General features: G+C 35.3%; 2 protein-coding genes across 3 annotated transcripts in view; one reads left to right on the forward strand and one right to left on the reverse strand.

The window, feature by feature from the left end:
* Positions 1-10,609, forward strand: part of LOC150078850 (uncharacterized) — a 73,495-nt gene extending 62,886 nt beyond the window's left edge. For both annotated transcript variants that reach the window (XM_090382631.1, XM_090382632.1), the window contains exons 4-5: positions 2,176-2,274; positions 10,053-10,609. In XM_090382631.1, the coding sequence (XP_090238757.1) occupies positions 2,176-2,274; positions 10,053-10,496 (543 nt within the window). In that variant the 3' untranslated portion in view covers positions 10,497-10,609. The remainder of the gene's footprint in view (positions 1-2,175; positions 2,275-10,052) is intronic.
* A 1,502-nt stretch (positions 10,610-12,111) lies between these two features.
* mRpS17 (mitochondrial ribosomal protein S17) overlaps positions 12,112-23,279 on the reverse strand; it is a 31,616-nt gene continuing 20,448 nt past the window's right edge. Inside the window, exon 3 of the mRNA XM_090383349.1 lies at positions 12,112-12,362. Coding sequence (XP_090239475.1) covers positions 12,150-12,362 — 213 coding nt within the window. The 3' untranslated portion in view covers positions 12,112-12,149. The remainder of the gene's footprint in view (positions 12,363-23,279) is intronic.

The following is a 23,279-nucleotide window of genomic DNA, read 5'->3' on the forward strand; positions in this document are numbered from 1 at the left end:
ATATTAAAAGGAGAATTTTTCCCTCCAATATGGAATTTATATTCTGTTAGGCCACTCCCAAAAGTTTCCCAGCCAACTGAAGCCAGGCACTTTAGACCCATCTCTCGTTCCTCGTGTCTATTGAAATTACTTGAAAAAACAGTACTGAAAACACTTACCATGCACATTCTCCCGCACAGGCCCCAGCAAATTCATTATTCGTTGCAAAACAGATCAACAGTTAGTAACCTGATTATGACTACTAATGCAATCCTTGGATCATTTGAGAAGAAAGAAGAAATGGCAATCACATATCTTGATCTACAAGCTGCGTTCGATAGTGTTCACATCCCAGCCTTGCTCAAACTCCTTCGAAATTACTATCACATCACAGGCCCAGTATTGAAGTTTCTGACATCCCTTCTTCAGAATAGAATCATCCAAATGTACATAGGAAAACAAAGGTATACTAGACAAATACAAGCAGGCGTTCCACAAGGAGTCCTGTCCAGAATTCTTTTCACTGCTATCATCTACCCACTAATACATAATAGAACAGATATGATATTATATGCAGATGATTTAAAGATCTTCACAAAAATAAATTTGACCGATGAAGCCAAAAACGCCACAGTAACCATCAACAAGACCTTATCAGAAGTACAGCAGTACCTCACGAATTTTGACCTGCAAGTGAACCCTGAGAAATCTGCCATCATGGTATTCTCACTTAAACCCATACCAACCATAATTCAGCCTGCGATTGACGGAGTCCTGATCCCCTGCGTTGAAAAGCAAAGAGATCTGGGTGTAATCTTCGACAGAAAATTACGATTCCATCACCATATAGAAGAACTCTGTGCTAAATTCAACAAGAAACGGTGGGTTGCCAAGCAGCACTTGCTACACATTTACAACACAAATCTGATAGAAATGTATATCAGGATGATGATTTTTGGAAGTGTACTGTATGGAGTAGAGTTGTGGGGCTCAGCTGCAGACACCACAATTAAACCATTAAAAGCCGCTGAATACTGGCTCCTGAAGTGGGCAACCTGGAAGTGTCATCTCCCACAACAGCAGCGCACAACACCGATGGCCAACGCGCTGAATTTAACCAGGTTTTCAGCATTAATGCACGAGAGAAGACTCATCTTCACCGTAAAAATGATTGCCGGGAGAGTCTCAGCACCCAACGTTTGGGACACCGTGTGCTGGCGGATTCCCCAACCAGGTCTTCTCCCAAGCTTCTTGCTCTTCCTTCGAGACTACATTTGAAAGATCGGTTCCTCCCTTATCAGAAGCTCCATCTGGTTCAATCCCTGGATGCTGACTTATTTAAAATCATAGATGATAAAAAGTATAGACGGATCATCCTAGATCTGCACGTGGTCTCCAGAACTACCAACTGATCTCAGATCGTTATGGCGGGGCAAGAGACTCTCAGAAAACTGGACTCGAGAAAATATTTTGTTATCACAATTTGTTATTTTGTATTAGTTTTCCTTTCAAGTCAATGTTAGCTGCTATGAGTACTTTTTTTTTTTTTTTATATAATTTGCCTATAATTAATCTTTACAATTCCTTTATCTCTGCCGTTTGTTAACCCCTGGCATGGTACCGTGGTACCTGCGTGTACCGGTGAACTGTACAATAAAGATCTTATTTATTTACTTGAGTGTGTACAGAGAAGGGCAACAAGATTGGTGAGGGGAATGAAGGGATCCTCTTACGAAGAGAGTCTAAAGTTCTGCAAATTGTAGTGGCTGGAGACTAGGCATCTGCGCAGTGATCTGATTGAGGTGTGTAAGGCCTTGAATGGGTTGTACACGCTTAATTCTGATAGGATCCTTCCACTTGTTCATATTATGAACTTAAGGGGGGGCATAGATTCAAATTAAGAAAAGACAGATGTAGAATAGATGTGTGGAAATTTGCCTTTAGCCAGCAGGTGGTTAATTGCTGGAACAAACTTCCATCTGTTGTTGTGGAAGTTGATAGGTTGAATAAATTTAAGGAGGAACTGGACAGGCATTTGGAGGGAATGGTGTGGGGTTTTTTTTTTTGGCTGATGCTGCATAAGCTCGTACACTTGCTTTCTTGCATCACATGCCACTACTACTATTTGTGCAAATATTTTAAAGTATGGTAAAGGCATCATATGCAATATTACTTTTTTTTTTTCCTTTTAAACAGGAAATCATATATCTTGGAGTAATTATAATCTTCCTGGTATTTGCTGATGCTTTCATGATTGCAAAATTAGGTGAGGAATCTGGACATCATGCTGCTGCGGTAAGCCAAATCATATTTTTTGAACAAATTTAACTTGTAAAGATAAAAACAAGTATAGCTCAAAATCAAAACAGTAATTGAAATCATTAATTAGTTTTATTTTGTGGGGGTTAGAGAGAAGATAGGTTAAGAGATTTAGAACAGGGTGCCTGCACCCAGCAGCATTGTGAATGTTACAAAGCTAGGAGCAAAGTATGGTCCATGAAACTGGAAATTAAGTTACTCAAATGAAATACTTCCTTGCATTCAAACCTATATGCATTTTTATTGTACTAATGTGAATATAACTATTTTACATCTAGAGCTTTGTAGCCATGGGGTGCTGTGTTGATTAATGAAATGGTGATTTCAATATAAATATTTGGAAGAATTTGAATAATTATAGTTCTGTATTGATATATTATATTTGCAAATCTTAAAGCTGTATTAACAAAATGTTTTTAAAGTCATGTCAATTTTGAAATTTTTGTTAATATGTTTTTAAAGCTGTTTGCACTTTAGCCCCTCCAGTGACAGAAACCAAATTTAAGTCTTCAAAGCTTGGGCTTATGCTTACATGAGAGACGGCACAAGCCAACCTAAAATGTTAATATTGTTTTAATATAAATAGCACAACTTGCTAAAAACTAACTGTGGATCTGTTAGTTATTTAAAACTTAAGGCACCATTGTGATAGTTTTTTGAGACTTGGTCTTTCATCAGACAGTGGATAGCCTCTATTAGTATACCTATGCTGACTAATAAGTAATGTGTGAAGTCCAAGAAAGCAGCCAAATTATGTGTGTTGAAGAAAATCATCACCCATCAAGCTAAAATGTGCAATTTGGTTTGAGGCAGGATATTGGTAATATCATCAAATATTACCAATACTAAAGAACACACACTACTGGTAGAATTCATGTTAACTAAGTTAAGGCAAATTGATACAAGAAATCTAAGATTATTCAGCATCACCCTTAAAAAGAAAAGTCAGCTCTTCCATCATGTGTCTGTCCAACTTTTCCTAAAATTTAACAAAACTCTAGAGTTCTGTAATTGATGACAATTTATATCAACAAAAACAAACAAATAATTATATTTTAGGGTCACCTAGAATTTCTCCCATATACGTATTGTGTCTAAATTGCATGTGCTCTCTGGTCGATTTGCCTGTTTTGCTGAACAAAAAAACCCGTTTCTGGGGGGAACCTTGCTATCCACATCTGAGACCGACCAACCCAGTCATGGAGTGAAAAAAAGCCCATTAAAGTTCCCCACATCATTGATGGTATTCGAACCCGGGCATTTATCATCCGGTGTGGGGAGGATGGTGATGTACCACTGTGCTACCCATGCAGACAATTGATATCAACAGTAAATAATTCTCAGGCAAAAAGTGCATTTTCTTATATCTGGTCAATAACTATTCCTTAATTTAAATATATAGTCGAGTCCCTATATTCGTGGGGGTTACATATCAACACTTCCTGCGAAAATCTGTACTCTTGCCCAAGTAGTCCCAGATGTTTTCTACTTGTGCCTAAACACTTACGGAACCATTTACAATTAACAGAAAAATCTTTAAATGTGTTTAAAAGGTTTTAATTGTGTTTTACAATAATGAGCAACATTTTAGACCCATGTTTCAAAAATACCGTATCAAAATATTATCACATAGTTAAGAACAAGGCATACAGCAGTGTATTCACCACAGGATTCAGTACTCCTCAGTAGTAGGGGTCGTAGAGGCAGGATTGTCTGACATTGAGACTCCCAGTTCAGGGGTACGAGGAGTTTTAGGTTGTTGTTGTTTTGGTTTTTAGGAGCATTAGCAACTAAGGCCATATTGCTCCGGGAATATGCGGTGGTCATTCCCTGACCTTTCCGCATCCTCCGTATTTGGTGAGTTTTAGGTGTCGATGTAGTTGTCCTTTTCAGGAACATTGTGATAGGAAGCTGTGTCTTTTGTTTGAACTCGTTGAATATGGGTAGTATGGTGCTAAAATATCGAGACTTTCCTTGAACTTCATTGCATGAATCACGTTGTTGTATTCGTAGAAGTATGCTAGGCATTTGGCATCATGCATTGCCTGCGCTAAGTTTTCCAAGCCTAACTTCTCTTGGCGTGGTTCATCCTCAGTTGAAACAGCAAGCTCCTTGAGTTCATCATCCATTAGTGTTGTTGCTTGTATGTCAATTAAATCGTTGATGTCCTCCTCCTCTAAGTTGTCAAAGAGCTCTTGGGCTCTGCATGCAGAAAATTAGGCCAGGCTTTGACATGGTCTGCTGCATTGCTGCAAACTAGTAGCGTAACCCAATCTCGTGCCACATTGAATCCTGAGGCCTTCTCTTCGACAGTTGTATAGGTGTGTTGAGACATCTTCCAGAATAATGTCGTCTCATTGGCATTGAAACCTGTTCAGGTTAATATCCCTTCTCCTTGGTGAGCTTCTTGAGTTGCACAGGGTAGGCCTTAGCAGACTCACCCGTAATCTTTACATTCAAGAGTGAATAACGCCTCTTGAATTTCTGGAACCAGCTTTTGTTGGCAATGAAAGTGGGTTCCACAGTGTTGCTGGTACAGGGGGGTTGTTGCTTAAATCTATTGTATAGAATGAGGGCCTCAGCAGAAATCATACCAATGTTCACAGGCAATTTTTCCCTGTGTTGGTCTTTGATCAAAATGAACAGTGCATTCTCCATTTTTAACTTCACTTTATCACGTACATAAGCCATGTATTTAGCAGTAAGAATTCCACCAGTTTGCACTGCCTCTCTGAGCTCAGTTTGTTTCCCTATGTATCGTACAGTATTTTCTTTTGTACCAAACATGCAGCCTACAACAGTGAATGCGAGACCTTCTTGACATTTATCTAGAATCTGCAATTTCTCTTTCAGTCATCACTTTCTTGGCCCTTTTAGGCTTTTGTCCGTCACTAGATGCACTTCGTTTAGAACCCATGGGTATTCACATAAGCGCAGTAATATCTCAAGCACAAGTAGCCTAACGCAGACACAAAGGTCACAAGCTGTCCTACTCGGGTGGTGCTCAATGCGAGACTGAAGGTGTGTGTACCCCACCATCACTCAGGGGTGAATGCAGTGAGCAGCCAAATTTTTAGTATGATAAATTTTGCAACTGCCAACACAAAAACATGAATCCGCAAATATGGAGACCTGACTGTATATATTGTCTAGTTTGTGCCCCTTGGGAATAAAATAATTTACTGAATCCTTTCAAAACAATACCTCAATCAAATCCCCATGAACATATCCGGTCATGAGACTTTAAAACAACAATACAGTGGACCCCCACTTTACGATATTAATCTGTTCCAGAGACACCATTGTATTGTGAAAATATCATAATGTGAACCTAATAACACTACTTTTTGGTAATTAGTTCCAAGACCCTGGAAGTTAAATTTTGCTAAACAACTAAGCTATTTATCTCTTTTTCTTGTACACAGTGTTCTATAGACAAATTAATACAGTAAATTTATGTCAGATAAGCACAACACAAAATCCTTGAACTAAAAGATGCAAAAACAAAACATGTGGCCAACATGTTTACAAATGCTGCTATCGGCCAAGAGGAAGGACCACCTGATTGGCTGAGAGGAAGGATTGTCTGGTTGGAGACAATTGTTAGTCCATCATAAAGTGAAATAAGTAGGCGCTAGTTGATATGATCACTGGTTAGTAGAATCAAATTTCAAAAAACCAATTCAAATGATTAAAATGTACCATACTTTCATCATTATCATATGTTTGATTATAAGAATCAATTTTGGATGTCTTTGTGATATTTTTCTAAAGCATATTTCTGGAGGTCACTATTATAAAATAATAAAGACAACTTGCAGTTTCCAGTTTATTAGACATTTCTGTTAGTGCAATCTATTAACTAATATCTAATCTATTAAATCATATAAACGGGAAGTAAACTATCTTGTTGCATTTGTGATAATACCAATAACCAGAATTCTGTGGGTTTTTATGTTATGGTGAAATGTGTTTCCCCTTCCAGGAAATCTTCGATCACATAAAAAACATAAATAAATTTTCAGAATCTTTTCTTCATTCCTATTTTTTTAAACTTTGTAAACTTGTTGCTCCATATCTCACTTGCACATATCGTGTTGGTTGCAATTTGTGCTTGCCATGTTCTTTATTATTAATTTCTTAACTTTTTTACTGTTTTAAGTTTTACAACAACAACAACAAAAAAAAAAAAAAGTCAGTGAACAGAAATATCAATTAGTTATGTATATATTACATTATTAATTAAGTTACGTACCTTAGGGTAAATTTATTTTTATTCTGCTAACCCGTGGAAAATATTCTTCCGATTTTTACATATCATTTAATTGTGTTAATTGGTAAGGTAATAAAATGTAAATTTGTGATTTATATCTTTTATAGCCTGTGGATAATATTCTGCCTATTTTCACTTATTAGAATTGCATTTAATAGATTTAAAATTGAATTCGTAAATGTGATCAGAACAACTAGTGTTTGCTACATATCATATAGTGAATGGTATTTATTATGGGGGCTCCATTGTTAGTGATTTGGTTGTACTGTGAACAAATTGTAAAGCGGGGATACTTCTTTACACTTATGAATAACTGACCTGAATGTGGAAATGAATACACAAACTGAAATTACTTTAATGAAATCTGAAGTTTACATCAAGTAAACTTCAGATTTCATTAAAGTAATTTCACCCCCCCATCCCAACTAAATTAATTCAAGCACACAATAGTTTCAGAACCTGTTCTCAATAATTCTAAATAATCATAAGTTTTTATACCAGTTTCTCATTCCTCATAATAATCTTTTAACTACCAAAAAAAAATTTTTTTTCACCCTCCTTAATGCTTTAATGTTAACCCTAAATTTATGATGCTAGAATTTCAATTAAATTTTTTTTTGTTTCTTTTTCTGTCTATGAAAATAAAGCCCAAACAAATTCCAAAACTAACTACTATGTGCTAGAATAAATTTAGTTTGAAGAATCTCTTGATATTATCCTTAAATTTCATTAAACTAATTAGTTAAGCATAATTTGTGAGCTTGTGTTCATTACCAAGTTAAGAATTTAATTTGCTCTTGTACTGACTTTCACATATCATGTCAATAACACATCTTGTTGTAATTAGGCAATAAATGTTTCTCTGATTTTGGGGACATATGACCCACCTCCACAACTTGAGGTGGAAGGGAAGTTCAATTGATTACCCTTTGGCTGAATGCAAGTTTTCACAGGTTTATTCTGCAACTATCGTCTTCTAATTTAAATTATTGTCCCCTTTTTCATCTGTGAAAAGGTAAATTGCCATCATTAGACTTATAAACTTCAATTAGGTCACCACATAAATGCCCAGTTTCCAGAGAGTGCATAATACAGATCTCTTCTTTCTTGGTAAGAATATCCGTTTGCACCCACAACTAATATTGCTACTCTTTCTTCACCTTTTCCAACAACAGATCCAATTCCTTCCTAAAATAATGTTTTCAAACCAGTGTAGTATTCCATCCGTATACAATGGGATAATCTGAATATAGTTTATGGAAGCCCCACAGGCTGTTTTAACAGCTTGTTTGCATTGCTCAGAGAATTTAGACTGTACAATTATCCCTAGATCTCCTTCATATTCCATTACTGTGAGGTTGGTACCATCCAAATAGTATGTTATTCAAGGATTACTGCCACCACCTGGCACACCCATTTATTTTACTTAGATTGTATTGAAATAGCATATCCTGATTGCTGTCATTACCCATTGTTCTCATCTTTCCAACCTGAAAATATCTAGATCAGTGACCTCATGGAACTCTGCTCTTCACATTAACCCAAGAAAAGCAGTGATCATTTAAGCCAAAATTATTCTTTGCAGCTAGTTTCTTTGTAACAACCATGTAGCAACTAATCAGACTGGAGAGGCCTGATCTGCCTTTAACAAATCCATGCTGTGATTGTCTTATGTGTCTACTGCTATCAAGATGATCTTGCATTACTTCTTTAACTGTTAATTCCATTATCTTCCCTGGTACAGAGGTTAAACTTACAGGTTATTAATTACTCACTTTGCCCACTGAACCAACTTTGAACAGGAGATATATTTGCACATCTCCAATCTGCAGGTACTTCTTATGAATGTAAGGACACTCCCATTATGATGGCTAGAGGTTTAACTACCTCCTTTACAGTTTCTTTTAATATAACTGGACAGATTTCAGCAAACCAAGGGGCTATGTTCACTTTTAACTGTGGCAGTTTTCTCTTTCATCTTACTTTCTGTTATTATAAAATCATTTAACTTTTAGTCAGTATTAGCAATTCTTACAGTCTACATAATTACTAGTCCGATGTGGATACCCAGCAGGCTTTGTAACGATACCCCCTCCTGCTTTTCAGGTTATTGCATGTCAAAATAGAAGCAGTGTATAAATCAGTTTCACCTCTGCTTGCAGTTGATGTTAAATTGTTATTCTCTGTACCTCCTCCCAGCCAACACTGACTCAACAGCATCAGCAAAATGTTCTTGCATCTACTTCTATTAGCATCCATTTACATTAAGTGTATCCCATCCCTGTAAAAATATTCTATCTGTTAACAAGCAAATAATGTTTTAAATTGAATAAGATTACCAAAGGGGTGAATCAGTTATTCATTTTAAATGTAATGTTTGAAATCAAACAGATGTCATGGTAGTGCCTCTAGTTTAAATTAAATTAACCAAAGGCACTTCCATGACAGCTGTTTCATTGCTTCTGCCTTCCTGATCAGACAGCTTTGGATCAACTGAAAACCTTGTGCTGAATGGGGAATAACTAACCTATATAATCTTCCTCAGTGGTGTGTGTGCAAGAAAGTAAAAATCTCCACTTGGGGCAATTTGTGGATAACTGTCATTTCTAAATTGAGTATAAGCCCAAGCCTGTCACTGGGGGGGGGGGGTGTAGTAGTAGAGCATTCTTAAGACAACATTACAGAATAATATAATCCAAAGTGTTGATTATCTAATTATTTCAGTGTCTGCATTGAAATAAAAGCTCTACTCCTTTATTTACTTACTTTGCTAGGCAAACACATCCCAGTACTAGGATATACATATGTGACTTTGTCTTCAATCACTATTTCTTCTACATACTTCTTAATTGCTTGTTGCAACTCGGTACAAATTGATTTATTTTAGTGGTGTTATTAAATTTAATTAATTAATATTACTTGTAAAAATAAAATGAAATTAAAGATAAACCAAGCATAAACAATATTTATGTATATCTCAAAATATGGACTAGAAAAAATGAAGTCAAAAGACCTACTTTATAACATCCAAATCAGTTTCTATCTCTGAAGAAAAACAAATTTTTTTAATATTATTTTTGGCATTTCATGTTGCAAACATCACATCTGCATGCTGAAATATTTTTTGCACCATACGTTATATTAATATCATTTAAACACAAAGTACAAAACTGAAAAATGCACTCCCTTTTTATGACTTAAATATAGTAAACACAGTATGTCTCTACATCTAACAGACATGGGCGAAATTTAAAAAAGTATGCTTTCTGTACTTTTTTTTTTATTTGTAAATTTTATGGAGTAACTTGTAAAAGCTGGTGTGGTGGATATATACATCTGTAACAATTTTGGACCCATTAGTACTTTCAAATCAGACTAGATTATTCTGTTTATTTCAACTGAAAAATTAAGTTTTTATCACTTTTTTTTTTTTTGGATTCAATTATAATAGGCCTTTAATATTGAATGTTTTTCTTTTTAGGTATTTGGTTGTATAGCACTCGGTGCATATATACTACACGTTGGACTTCTTATATTTATAATAAGTACACATAATCAAGCAACAAAAGACAAAAGGAAGACAGTGAGTGTAGATGATGATGGTGAGCCAATAAATGAGGGTAAAACTCAGACATGGACACCACAGCCCCTGGAAGACAATCACTCAAATGTTCCACAATTACAGCTTGTTCGTCAACGTGCCAACTCACTGGAATCTGACAGTTGGTCACTTCGTAAGCTAAAGATGGTTGAAGTTGATCTTAAAACTCCCACTGATGAACAAACAGAGCTACCTCTAACATCAGATTGTACAGATGCTAATGATGAAGCTGCTGCTTCATCATCATCATCATCTTCAGCCTCATCTACCTCTTCTTTGAGAAAAGACATGGAAACCACATGGACAGTAACACAGCTTGCGTGAGTTTCATGTCAGATAAGCAGTGGACTATTTACATTACTGGATTGTTAGTTGGATAAATGTTTTATTAATTGTTCTGTATTGATATATGAATTATCAAATTATAACAGTGCTTGTGTTGGAAAAACATGACATTCTTTCTCAATGTAAAAGTACATAAATCTCCATTCTGTTAAAAATGTTAAAAATAATTAAACAGACTTAATTATTTTTAACAACTGATGATTTTAAACTTTTAAGTAGCAGAAAATGTAAGCTTAATATTTTAAGATAAACAATTTAATGATTCCATATTTTGAATGATATAAAGACTTGGATTTAACTTTGCAACAACGTTTTTGCTTTCTCATAGCTTACAAGAATTGAAAATATACTTTAATATCATTAAACTATTAAATTTATGGTAAGTACTTTACTCTCAAGATGAATAGCCAAATTAAAATAAAAGCTTATTTATATTGAAATTCATTATATGTAGAGCTGGTCATGTAACAAAGTGAATAATATACTTATAATCAATCCTTACTTATTTTATAATTGCCAACACAGACTACATCTATAAAGATTTGTACACCTTGGACAGTATTTTATCTTATAAAATTTTAAAGAGCTGATTAAGAACTCATTTGAAAGTAGATGCTGCAACATGAAGAACTTGTAATGTTATAGTATATGGCATATGTTAAGTCCATGCCAAACAATTTTAATTCCTGCAGGTCTGATGTAATATGAAGACAGTTGCAGCTTTAGGTGGGATTGCTGATCCTTTAAATTAGTTCTTTATTGCTCATGTAATAACATGCACTAGAGGAGAAAAGTGCAAACTTCTCCTCTCCAGTGCAAGTGTCTTCAATTTTGTATATCTTTTGTTTTGTTCATATACATTTATTTTCTATGTAATCAGTATATTCAATTTTACCACAGTTACAATAAATGGCGTAGAAATATAAATCTTAGGATATTCACATATTAAAAAAAATTGTTTTGATAAATGCAGAAGCAAATCTATCTTTTTTGTTCACAATAATGAATACTTTTTCTTTTTCCCCAGCAGCTATTCTCCATAAATGCGAATGAATTAGTAGTAAAATTCAAGTTAAGACAATATGGTTTTTACTAACCATGGTTTCAAGATTTTTTGCTTGTAACCTTAAATTATATAGCAATGATAGCTTAGTAAATATCTCCCTCCCCATTATATTTGGAAATAAGCTGACTGATATCACTGTTTAATTGTAGCAGTGTATTTTTAGGCCAACAGAAGAACACTACTGGGTTCCTGTTTTGGTTTTGTAGCTTAAATTCAATTTAAACTAAAGGCATTTCTGTGACAGCTGTTTCAGGGCTTCCACTTCACCATTGGACAGCAGTTGGCCATAACTGGAAACCTTGAAACATGAAAGAGATGTTAAAGTGTTAATTCAAAATTAACTCACTGATTTTATGGTTTCACAAATTTTATTGGAATTAAACAACACATGGTACAAAAAAAAAAAAAAATTAAAAAAAAAAAAAAGTACTGATGGCATCTAATGTGCAGTAATTTTCTTTTACAGTAGAAGAAAATACTGTTTTCCATTCTATGATCAAAAAGCATCTCTATTATAATTTAAGTTTTCACTTTAAAATAAATCCTTTATTATTTTATAAATGTATTTATGATGATGGAAGAGAGTTTTGGGGTGTTGAAGTATTCTGTTTCTTATAGCGAGGTTTATAACCGAACAGAGCGCTTTCCTCTTCCAGTTCATCAATATACCTACCCCACTCGCATTTGCGACCTGTAATTGGATCAATAATATTTCCTGTCTGGAAAATCACTTTCTCCACTTTATGTTTTACCTTCAGACTAAGTGGTTCTGGTAATTCCTATAAAATAAAATGAATACTAAAGATGTGGATAAATTAAAGGATTTCTACAGTACATCAGACAATGATAAATCAATGCCTTCTTCTGCATACTTTAAAGGTAAATTAATGTTACAGTGGAATAAATTAATTTTTAACTACATATAAATAAATTTCAAAGTTTTGCACACCAAAATAGTTACAGCAGATGCTTGATTATTTGGGTTGCAGCTTAACCAGAGATTTTACAGTCAATGGAAGTGTCATTCTCAGCTGGATAATAAAAAGAAACGTGGAATCTATTACAGGCAATTTTTTTATATATTTAATAATGTTCCTGTAGAACGATTCTTAAATTTCTTAGAAACAGCAACCACACATTTACTTTCTGCCTAATAAGCCCACCCTAGTCACAATTCGGAAATTCCTTTAGTTTTACTATTGTATGATTATTTTTAACATTTTCCTCTTGAGTTTTTAATTTGAATCTGTGTGTATCCAACATGCTAAAATGGAAAAGGACTGTTCTATTGAACAAAAACCTGAGCTCCTCAATAAGCATGAAAGAGATGCTAAAATGTCAACTTTAATGAGTCTCTGGCTGACTACACTAAACAAGAAGAGTATTCTCAATGGTAAGGTGATGCTTTATATATGTTCACAGAGAGTATGTAGGGTTCTTTCAGTTTAAAATGGTGTATCTGCATCCAGGAATTGTTGACTATTTTGGAACTTTGATAGTGCAGTCAGTGCTCTTATATTTTTTTCCTTCCTCCCAACCCCACCTTTTCAATTTTTCTAAACATCAGTCCAAAGTATACCAATCTACTGGGCCTCCGACCAGGTGGAGATGAAAAGCTGTTTTGAGTTCTTCAGTCCTATGAACTAAATGTTAATGTTACATTTCTTGGCAGCTCTGGCTAAGAAAACTGCTGATATCTAGTAAAAAGAAAGGTAAACTGCAGCCATCATAACCCACTGCAGGATGGAAGCCTCCTCAACGACTCATGTTGAGGGAAATGGACCATAATCTGCCATGCTGGTCCAGTGTGGGTTGGCTGATCAACCGTATTTAGCAGTCAGGAGCTTGAACCTTGGTGCACTCCCACTCTGGACCACTTGGCTACGGAGGTCATGATATCTAGTGCATTGATATAATTTATTTAGTTTTACAGCCCTATGGTAGGCAGCATGGTAAATCTCTTGAATTAGTCATGATGTAGTCAATGCCTGGGATAATCCTTCTGTAGAAAGATGTTCTTCATCATAGCCAATTCCTTTTCTACATCTGGTCTTCTGGTCTTTGGCAGGTCCTCAGAACCATTCAGGAATTGCCAAGAACCAGATTAGAATAAGAATTGTCTATGATTAAGAACTTTGCAAAACATTAAAGTTTGGAAAGCAATGCTTCATATTATAATACTTTTTGTACTACATAAAAAGTTGCAGTAGAGAAATACAGTATTTTATTTTATCATTATTTTTCAACTTTTTTTTTTTTTTTTTTTTTTGGAGTATGTAGGTAAGTTTTTCAAGGTTGTTTTGTATATGATTCAAATAATGCAAATCTGATGTCTGTAGATTTTTGGTGCAAAAGCTACTTTGGCTATAATGTTATTTTGCTATCACCATGTTTATATTGATTGCAAAATAACATTATAGCCAAAGGGTTTGTTAAGGGGAAGTCTTGTCTGGCCAATTTGATTGGATACTATGTGGTAACAAAGAAACAGGATGCAAAAAATTAACTTTGATATCTTATACTTGATTTTAGAAAAGCTTTCGACACTCTTGTGCACGGAAGACTACTGCAAATTGTAGCAGCATGGCATTAAGGGCAAATTGCTACTATGGATAAAGGGATGGTTGAGTGGGAGAAGACAGAGTGGTAATCAACAGCTGTTATATGTGGACTAATATTATTAGTGGAGTACCCCAGGGTTCAGTATTGGGTCCACTGTTGTTTTCTGTATTTATTGATGAAGGTATATCAGGTATATGATGCACCAAAAAAATTCCCAACCAACAATTGGCTGATACAAAGGTTGTGCAGATGGGTGGCAACTGAAGTTTAACACTGACAAATGTAAAATACTGCATATGGGTAGCAGTAACCCAAGAGTAATATATCAACTGTGGTACTACACTCAGGGTGGTAGAGGATGAAAAAGACCTGGGGGTAATTGTGCAATCAGATATGAAGTTTTCTGTGCCATGCAGTGCAGACAGTCTGCAAAAGTAGCTCATGGTGTCTTGTAAATGATGTACAGGAATTTCTCTTGCAGGGATAAGGAGGTGATTATTCCCTTGTATAAGGCAATGGTTGGTTGGGAATTTTTTTGGTGCATCAGCATCTATGGCCATAGTGTGCCATACATATGGTAATTATGGATGTTATTTCTTGCAGGTAGGGATAATTTCCTAACTATAGCTACAAAATTATTATTTTTTTTTTAAATAGCTAAAGGAGGTGATATGTATTAATCCTTTTGAAAAAAGTAATGATGTTTGAGACATTTATTTTATTACCCAAGAATGAAACAAGTGTAAGAGGATCTTTCGTTATGTCAGTAGTCAGAAGGTTCTGGCGTTCTCTCGCATAGTTTGTGCATTCGACAAAGATATGTTTCACGGAAATTGTAGTGTTACAGTGATGACACTGAGGGGGAGTTTCCCCCCTCTTAAGAGATAATCATGAGTAATGTTAGTGTGGCTAATTTTCAAGCGAGCTAATATTACCTCTTGCTGTCGAATTGAATTGAAGCTTGAAGGTAAGGCAATGGTCAGGCCACACCTTGAGTACTGTGTACAGGTCTGGAGGCCTCATTTTAGGAAGGATGTAGAGTTTCTAGTACAGATATGGGCAATAAGATTGGTGAGGGGGAACGAAGGGGTCCTCTTACCAAGAAAGGCTTAAGTTCAGCAAATTGAAGCATCTGGAGAATAGGCACCTGTGAGGTGATTGAAGTGTATAAGGCCTTGGATGGTTTGAGCATGCTCAATGCTGATGGGATTCTTTCTCTTGCTCAGATTACAAACCTGAGGGGGCATAAATTCAAATTGAGGAAAGACAGTTGTAGAACAGATGTGCAGAAATTTGCCTTTAGCTAGCAGGTGGTTGATTGCTGGAACAAACTGCCATCTGTTTTTGGTTTGGTTTTTATGGTGCACGACTGCCATCATAGAAGTTGACTGCTTAAATAAATTCAAGGTAGAAATAATTCAAACACACATGAAATGAAAACACACATGATTGAAAAACTGTTTATTGAGCATTATGATAAAGTGGACATTTATGAAAATATGCTTTACTGCCAAGTTGAGATTATTATGTGTGACAATAGGGAGGATTGTATTACACCAGGAGAAAAGTGTGTATGAAAAGTATCAGGTATGTAATTTGAGTGAAGGCTTGATATCCATTGTTTGGGTTCTTGTTTTAGTCTGATGCCGGCTGGTTTAAAAATTTTTGGTTTGTTTCTATGTAACATTTCACAATTTAGATTATGTAGGTACTGCCATGTTGAATGGTTAAGTATGCTTTAAATTTCTGCAGCATAATTCGGAAGAACTTGTCTGCAAAGACTAAGAGGAGGTGTGGGTTTCAGTGTATAAACTTTGTACTGGTGGTATTCAAATATGCTCCTGTGACAATGCACTATGATGGATAGGATCAAGCCATTTTAATACACTTTTTCTAGCAAAATAAGTTATAGATGGGAACTTCGTAATCATACCTAGATCTTATCGTACTCCAGTATATGTGCAGCAGTGAAAAGCAAGCTGTGTCCCATTTCATGGAAGATATTGCCCTCAGAATATTTAATTTCTTTAAACAGACATTACACACATATTTTATGAGCCCAAAGAAATTTAGTTTATCAGCCATGATCAATCCAAGAAATCAGACAGTGTTTAAGTGGGATTGCTTGGTTACCTATTTGCAATGCATCTATTTTATTTAGAACACCTTGCAATTATCTATCTATGGTGCACATATTGTGTGAGTGGCATGAGACAGAGTGAGGTTGTCTGCAGGTAAATGTGTGTAAACAGTTTCAGGAATGTTTTGTGTGATGAGGTTAATTTTTATTGTGAACAGAGTTGGACTCAGCCTTGGGTAACTCCTTAGTCTTGAACTTATTTTCAAAACAGAATATGGTTAAATCAGGCTTAGATAGTTCTGATGTACAAATTGTTTTGAAATCTCTTATTTGCGTTTCCAACTAATAGTAGACAATTTTAATAGAAATATGAAACTTAACTTCAAAGATCAATTGAGTTCAACTGCCAGATATTGTTTTCTGGCTTGAGTTAAAAAAAAACAAAAACAAAAAAAAAAAAAAAAAAAAAGTTTGCTGGTATTCATATCTAGAAATTTGAATTAAATCATGCATAAATACATAGAGAATATTACTGTATTAAAATTATTGAGTATTATATTTATAGTTATATATAGTAATATAATAAATTAAAAAAATAATTTTAATTTTTTTTAAATCTATTTTGATTTTTGGAAATAATTTCGCTCTAACAGGATGAAACAGCAATCAGGATGAAATAAGGTCAATTTAATATTCAAAAGCATTTATGTATGTTTTTATTATTTTTTAATTTCAATTTTAAAAAAGTTTCACAGAAAAAATTCACAAATTACAGTTGGCCAATAGTGGAAACCTCACTCTTGTTAGTGAGGTTTCCACTATTGTATTTCCTATACAATTTCTGCAAAACAGCTAATGACATAGTTAATGATTATGATATGACCACTCAAAATCTGTCAAATTCCAAGATGTGGCAAGGATGAGGTCTCAAAACTGCCAGATTTGGAAGGTTCACCATACATTATATAATAGGTCAATTTACAGAGTAAATGCAACTGCATGCAGTTGCATTCTCTGACAAGAACGTTAGACATTTTTTCAGAAGACAGCAGTTGGAAGAAGTCTCATTCAAACCAAAATATTTTATCTGTTCAAGAAGAGAATCTGCCAAAATAATTGTAGAAACTCAAGACAATCTCTAATAATTAATATAAAATTAAATATTAAACTGGTCACAGTATGTTATTATTATCACTACTGACATATCATTACCAAAATGTTTTAAAAGTTTTGGCATTATAACAATTAGATATCCTGCCCATTAGATGGATTGGTTTAGAGATCATCAGGGTGGAGAAAAGGTGGATGAAGAATTTCCATACATCTGTTTTGCAATCATCCTTCTGCAATTTAAATTTACGCTCCCTTACATGTGTAGTCTGAGCACGAGGAAGGATTCCGTCAGCACTGAGCTTATTCAATCCATTCAAACCCTTAAGCACTTCAATCAAGACTCCACATACTGTAATTTACAGAACTGAAGTCTTTCCAGGTAAGAGCACCCTTTTGTTCCTTCCACTAATCTTTTGTTGCTCTTCTCTGCATCCATTTCAACAATTCCACATTCTTCCTAAAATGAAGCTTCCAGATGTATGCAATACTCAACCTGTGGTCTAACCATTACCTTATACAAGGAGGATATTCACATTCTTATCTTTGCTGGCAAAATTCCTATGTAAGATTGACAAAACGTCATGCATTGTCCTGATAGCTTGCCTGCACTGCTTGGAGAACTTCTACCTGACTGCACAATTACTCTCCCCCCATCTTTTTCATTCCCATTAACTTGAGTGTGGTACCACATGATTGGTATGTTAATCAACATATTCAATACTATACTCCTAAATTCTATAATCTCCATATAGAATTTATATACAGCTTCCACACAAGAAGCTTTATATAAATTCTAGTTATTTTCTTTTTTTATGAAAGTGGGAGCTATAATTTCTCTAGATAAGGCACTCATGTGCCATAACATTAATTTCTCCATTTTTCTTGATTTTGAGAAAAAGAAAAGCCTAGCGGTGCAGTCAATTTCTTTAGTTTAAGATTTCAGTAGAACAGTTTGATCACACTGATATAACAGATACACAGTTAACATCTAGATATACCCCACTCATCATGACATATCTGTCGTAAAATAAAGTTTCTAGCCAGCCCTGGTCACACTGACACACATCCATTTATAAAAGGGTTATATAAACAGATGAAAAATTACTAATTAGCAATAAACTGCATATAATAAATATTTTCAGTTTACCTGAAGGGGAGCAATATGCAAATTACAATTTTTTAGGGTTCCAAAGAGAAATATATCCTTCTTATAGTGATGGGCAATAATCTAATATGGTATTTTCATAATTGATCATTGTGTGTGTGTGTGTGTGTGTGTGTGTGGGAGCTGTTGTTGTAGTAGGGTTTTAGGAACATCATTGACTAAGGCCATATTACTCAGTGTATATTGTCTGTAAATTGCATGTATTTTTAGGCTGAGTTTCTGTCTGCTGGATGAAAAACCATACTACCCTCACCTGAGACCGACTAATTCCGCCAGGTTGTGAAAAAGGCCCATAAAAATTTCCGACTCAAGTTCATCAATTGATGGGACTCGAACTTAGGTCTTTTCCACCTGGTGTGGGGAGAATGGCGATTCTACCAACTGTGCTACCCAGGAAGGCAAGAGAGAGAGAGAGAGAGAGAGATTAACCGAGTACTGGATCAGAACCTTCCACTATCCCTTTAGTTTAACTATGTTGATTTTGTAATCAACTAATTTGCATGTAATTTGTTATGAAAATGTCATAATCATAACAATCAATTATCATACAAAGTATGGCAATAAGTTCTGGGACTGGTGCAATAAAAGAACAATGTGAAGGAGCTCAAAAATGGTTTTATTTTTATTGAAGATTGAATGCACTTTTTCAAGTTTTGTGAAAAGAGTCAGCAAAAGCTTTCAAAGATATGTTCACTTTGGTGAACATCATCTCTTTTTTGTCACCAACAGGGCAATCCCTAATCTCTATTAGGGATTAGTGGAAGTCACAAAAGAATTGTATATTATCTTTAGAAGTCAGGTGACTTCTAAAGATAATATACAATTAAAAACATAATATACACTTATAATTTTTAAAAGATTATAAGTTGCCTGACTCAATCTTCCTCTCTTGGCATAAGGACATCACAAATATTCCTTCCTTTGCATCTAAAAAACTGGGTTTTCTTTTGCTCTCAGCATTACTTTTCTTCGAAACAACTACTCACTCTGTAAAAATCTCAAATTTGCCTTACCATGGCTGTGGGAACAATATGCTACGGTAAGGCAAACCCTCTTTCAGGCTTCTGGTTTCCATTCAAGAGTGCAGTCAGATTAATTAATGATCCATGCTTTTTCTATATTTACTTCCATGGGTACTGTTCTAAAGTGGCAACTATAATTCTCCCTCTCTATTCCAAACCTGTCCAAACACATGCTGCAACTAGTCAGTATCTATTTACTGTCCAACTTCAAACTCACAGAACCAACTTTTCTCTCTTCGCCTTTCATTTTAGCGGAACAACCTTCCTTCAGATGTATGAAAAGTGCAATACACATAAAATCAAGCCTAACGTCAACAAATATCTTCCGTCTTCTTAACTTTCAGCCCACACGAATTACTAAGTACTATAGATTCTAATAACTTTTGTGTTTGGGGGTTTCATTAAAAACACACATATTTGCCAACACTGTATCCAACCATCAACTTGGTTCCATGTTTTCCTGAGTCAAATTGCTTTAAAATGTCATAATTCTCAGAGAGAGAGAGAGATATGTTTTTTGTTACCTTTTACTACTGCTGAAAGACAAAGAATTAAAACATAACTACATACAAATACAACTAAAAAAAAAACTGACAGCAATATATAATTTGCAAACTCACAGCAACACTTCTGAATATGGTTGGGACTATGGGAAAAACTTTCCGTTGTAAAGTATGTGTGTGCAAGCAGCACAATTGACAGCTCTATCTATCTATCTTCACACTTCTGTAATAATTCAATGTTTTTTCAATGTATCTGGCAGAATTACTACCAATAAAAAAATGAATATATTCCTTAAACTAATGCTGATGGAATCATGATTTTTTAACCACAGATGCAAAGTTCCAAAATGTCAGTAGATCTCCACGTCTATGCCTTTGGTGGCCCGACAGATATAAAAGAAATTATTCTATCTCGCTCCAGGTGTTTCACAGCATCTGCAAGATAACAGATCCACAAGCAATGATTATTCACTGCCATAGCCAAGACACATCCTGCACCCAATGTTTGGTACACGAGGTCTTTTACACACCCCACCCCAAACAGAAATCCAAAGGGGTCAAATCTGGTGACCTAGAAGGCCATGCAATGGGACTTGCTCTTCAAGTCCAACTCTCTGGAAACTGTTCATTTGGGTGGCTTTCACTGGATTGGCATAATGTGATGGGATTATATTAGGACTTACAATACCGGTCAAAATCTTAATATCGGTATTTTTAACTCATAAAACCAGGATAATGGTATTCCAAAAAAAAAAAAAAACCACATTGTTACTGCAAAGTTTAGTTATGTTTAAGCATCCACACTACCTGACTGAATAAAGTAAGCTCTTAAGAAACATAAGCAATCAATAGTATGATTGTTAAAAATGGATCTAATTTTGGTACATATTTGATTATCGGCAGAAAACGCCCTTTCGGATTCTATGCTGGGTGGTGCTATTGTACTGAGATAATTGTAGATGATCTCAGTCCATATTTTCTAGGCTTTGAACTTTTTTTTTAGCAAAAATAGTTAAAAGTATTTCATTAATTTCCGACTCAAGTTCATCTTTTAAAATCTCATTGGAGTCAGGCAATTTTTTATTCTGGAAAGAATTTGTGGAACGCTGCTGTTCTGTTCCATGTTGGTCTTCTATGGTTGAATTTTGTTCATCATTTTCTGAAGGAGAAAGACGTTTTATTAAGCGAAGTATAATTTCACTATAGTATCTTTACTGAGTCTGAGGGCACCTCCGTAACCAGGTGGGCAGGAGCAGCAGTGTGTAGCACACACTTTTTGATTATACTGGAGTTCAAGCCAGTGCCCACCAAATACGGAGGATGCGGAAAGGTCAGGGAATGACCACCGCATACCCCCGGAGCAATATGGCCTTAGTTGCTAATGCTCCTAAAAACCAAACAACAACTGAATCTGAGAGAGAGCAAAGAGTGGGGATAAGGAAGAAAGAGAACAAAGAGTGCAGTTAAGGAATTCTTCACATATATAAATGCAAAGAACAGAAGGACAAATTGGATTAGACCCTTATGTAATGGATGTGGGATAGTATTAGATACCATAGCTGAAGTTGCAGATGAACTCAACAGTTACTTTGCATCAATATTTACATAAAAAAACCTTTGTGTCAATGAGATATCATGGAAATGAAGTTGAAAAAAAGTATAATTAATCATGTTGAAATTTCAAATGATTATTTAATGAGAAAATTTTTGCACCTATAGGTGAGTAAGGCTCCTGTGGTTGATGGCATATACCCTATAATCTTAAAGGAGGTGGCAAGTGAGTGCATTGAGCCACTAAGGCTAGTTATGAGAGCATCACTGGACTCTGGAGAGATTCTGTTGGAATGGTGTAAATTGGAACATAAAGACAGTTCTAGGAGTGTAACGGGAAATTACCGACCAGCCAGTCTAACTTTAGTAGGGAAAATTATGGAGGCAATGATCAAGGGTGGAATTCAGGATCATTTAGATGGAAATGGAATTCTGTAGAATACACAGCATGGTTTTGTAAAGGGAAAATCATGTTTAATTAATCTGGTTAGCTATTTTGACAGGGTCACTCAAGAGCTGGACTTTGGAAATAATTTCAACATTGTTTATTTGGATTTCAGCAAAGCATTTGACTCAGTCCCACATGAGTGGTTACTTTATAAGTTGGAGCAGGCTGGAATCATAGGGAAAGTCCTTAGATGGATAGCACGATGGCTTGAGGGCACCAGGCAGAGGGTTGTGATAAATGGTTATGCCTCAGATTGGGTTATGTAAGAAGTGGGGTTCCCCAAGCATCAGTACTGGAACCACTGTTGTTTTTGATTATCTTAAATGACATCTATGAAGGGATAGAGGGCATGAGGTCTAAACTTGCAGATGATGTAAAGATCAGTAGAGTACTTAATGATCGCCGCCAAGCAGAGCTTTTTCAGAGTGACCTAGATAGACTTCTGGGATGGTCAGAAAAGTGGCAGCTATGCTTTAATTCAGCAAAATGCAAGGTCTTAGACCTGGGGAACAGCAACCCCAAAATAACTTATACACTTGGTGGAGTTAAACTAAAGTCAGTAGTGGAGGAACGGGACTTGGGAGTTACGATACGGTCAGACATGAAGTCGTCCGAGAATTGTGGACAGGTTGCAATGTTGCACGGTGTCCTATCGATGATTTATCGAACATTTGCTAGTAGAGATAAGGATGCCAGTCAAGGTGATTTTATAAACGTTTATGTGGTTAAATTATAAACAATTATTATATTTTTTAAATTAGTACCAAAAAAACGGTATTTTTTGTATCAATACCAGTATTTCAATACCGGAAAAAAATGACTGGGATCCTGATATTCGAAATCCTGGTATTGTAAGCCCTAGGTTATATCTCACTGAAAAAGGTATCCTTGTGATATTTAAGGGATTCCATAATTTTGCAGCATGTTCAGGTATGGTGCCTTGTTACTATGGCTTCTGCAAAGAAGAATGGCCCAATTACAGAATCCAAAGTCATGGTAAATGACTTTAGATGGAGAAATGCATTGTCATCATCTATTTATGATAACATTTCCTGAGCAACTGCACTCTGTTTAGGTTTGTCACTTGCTTGTAGCAGAAGTTCTTTGCACAATATTGTGCATGGTAGATCATGAAATACACAGTTTGTGAAGCCTGTTGAATGGATTTGCAAGTGCTATGTTGAAAAGCTCCCTGGACTGCTTCAACTTTATTCGGGTCTACTGCCTGATTGCTGCTTCCTTTCTTTCACAA

Source organism: Mastigoproctus giganteus, chromosome 10 (assembly GCF_048544385.1).
Source record: "Mastigoproctus giganteus isolate SK-2022 chromosome 10, ASM4854438v1, whole genome shotgun sequence".
NCBI classification, from domain to species: domain Eukaryota; kingdom Metazoa; phylum Arthropoda; class Arachnida; order Uropygi; family Thelyphonidae; genus Mastigoproctus; species Mastigoproctus giganteus.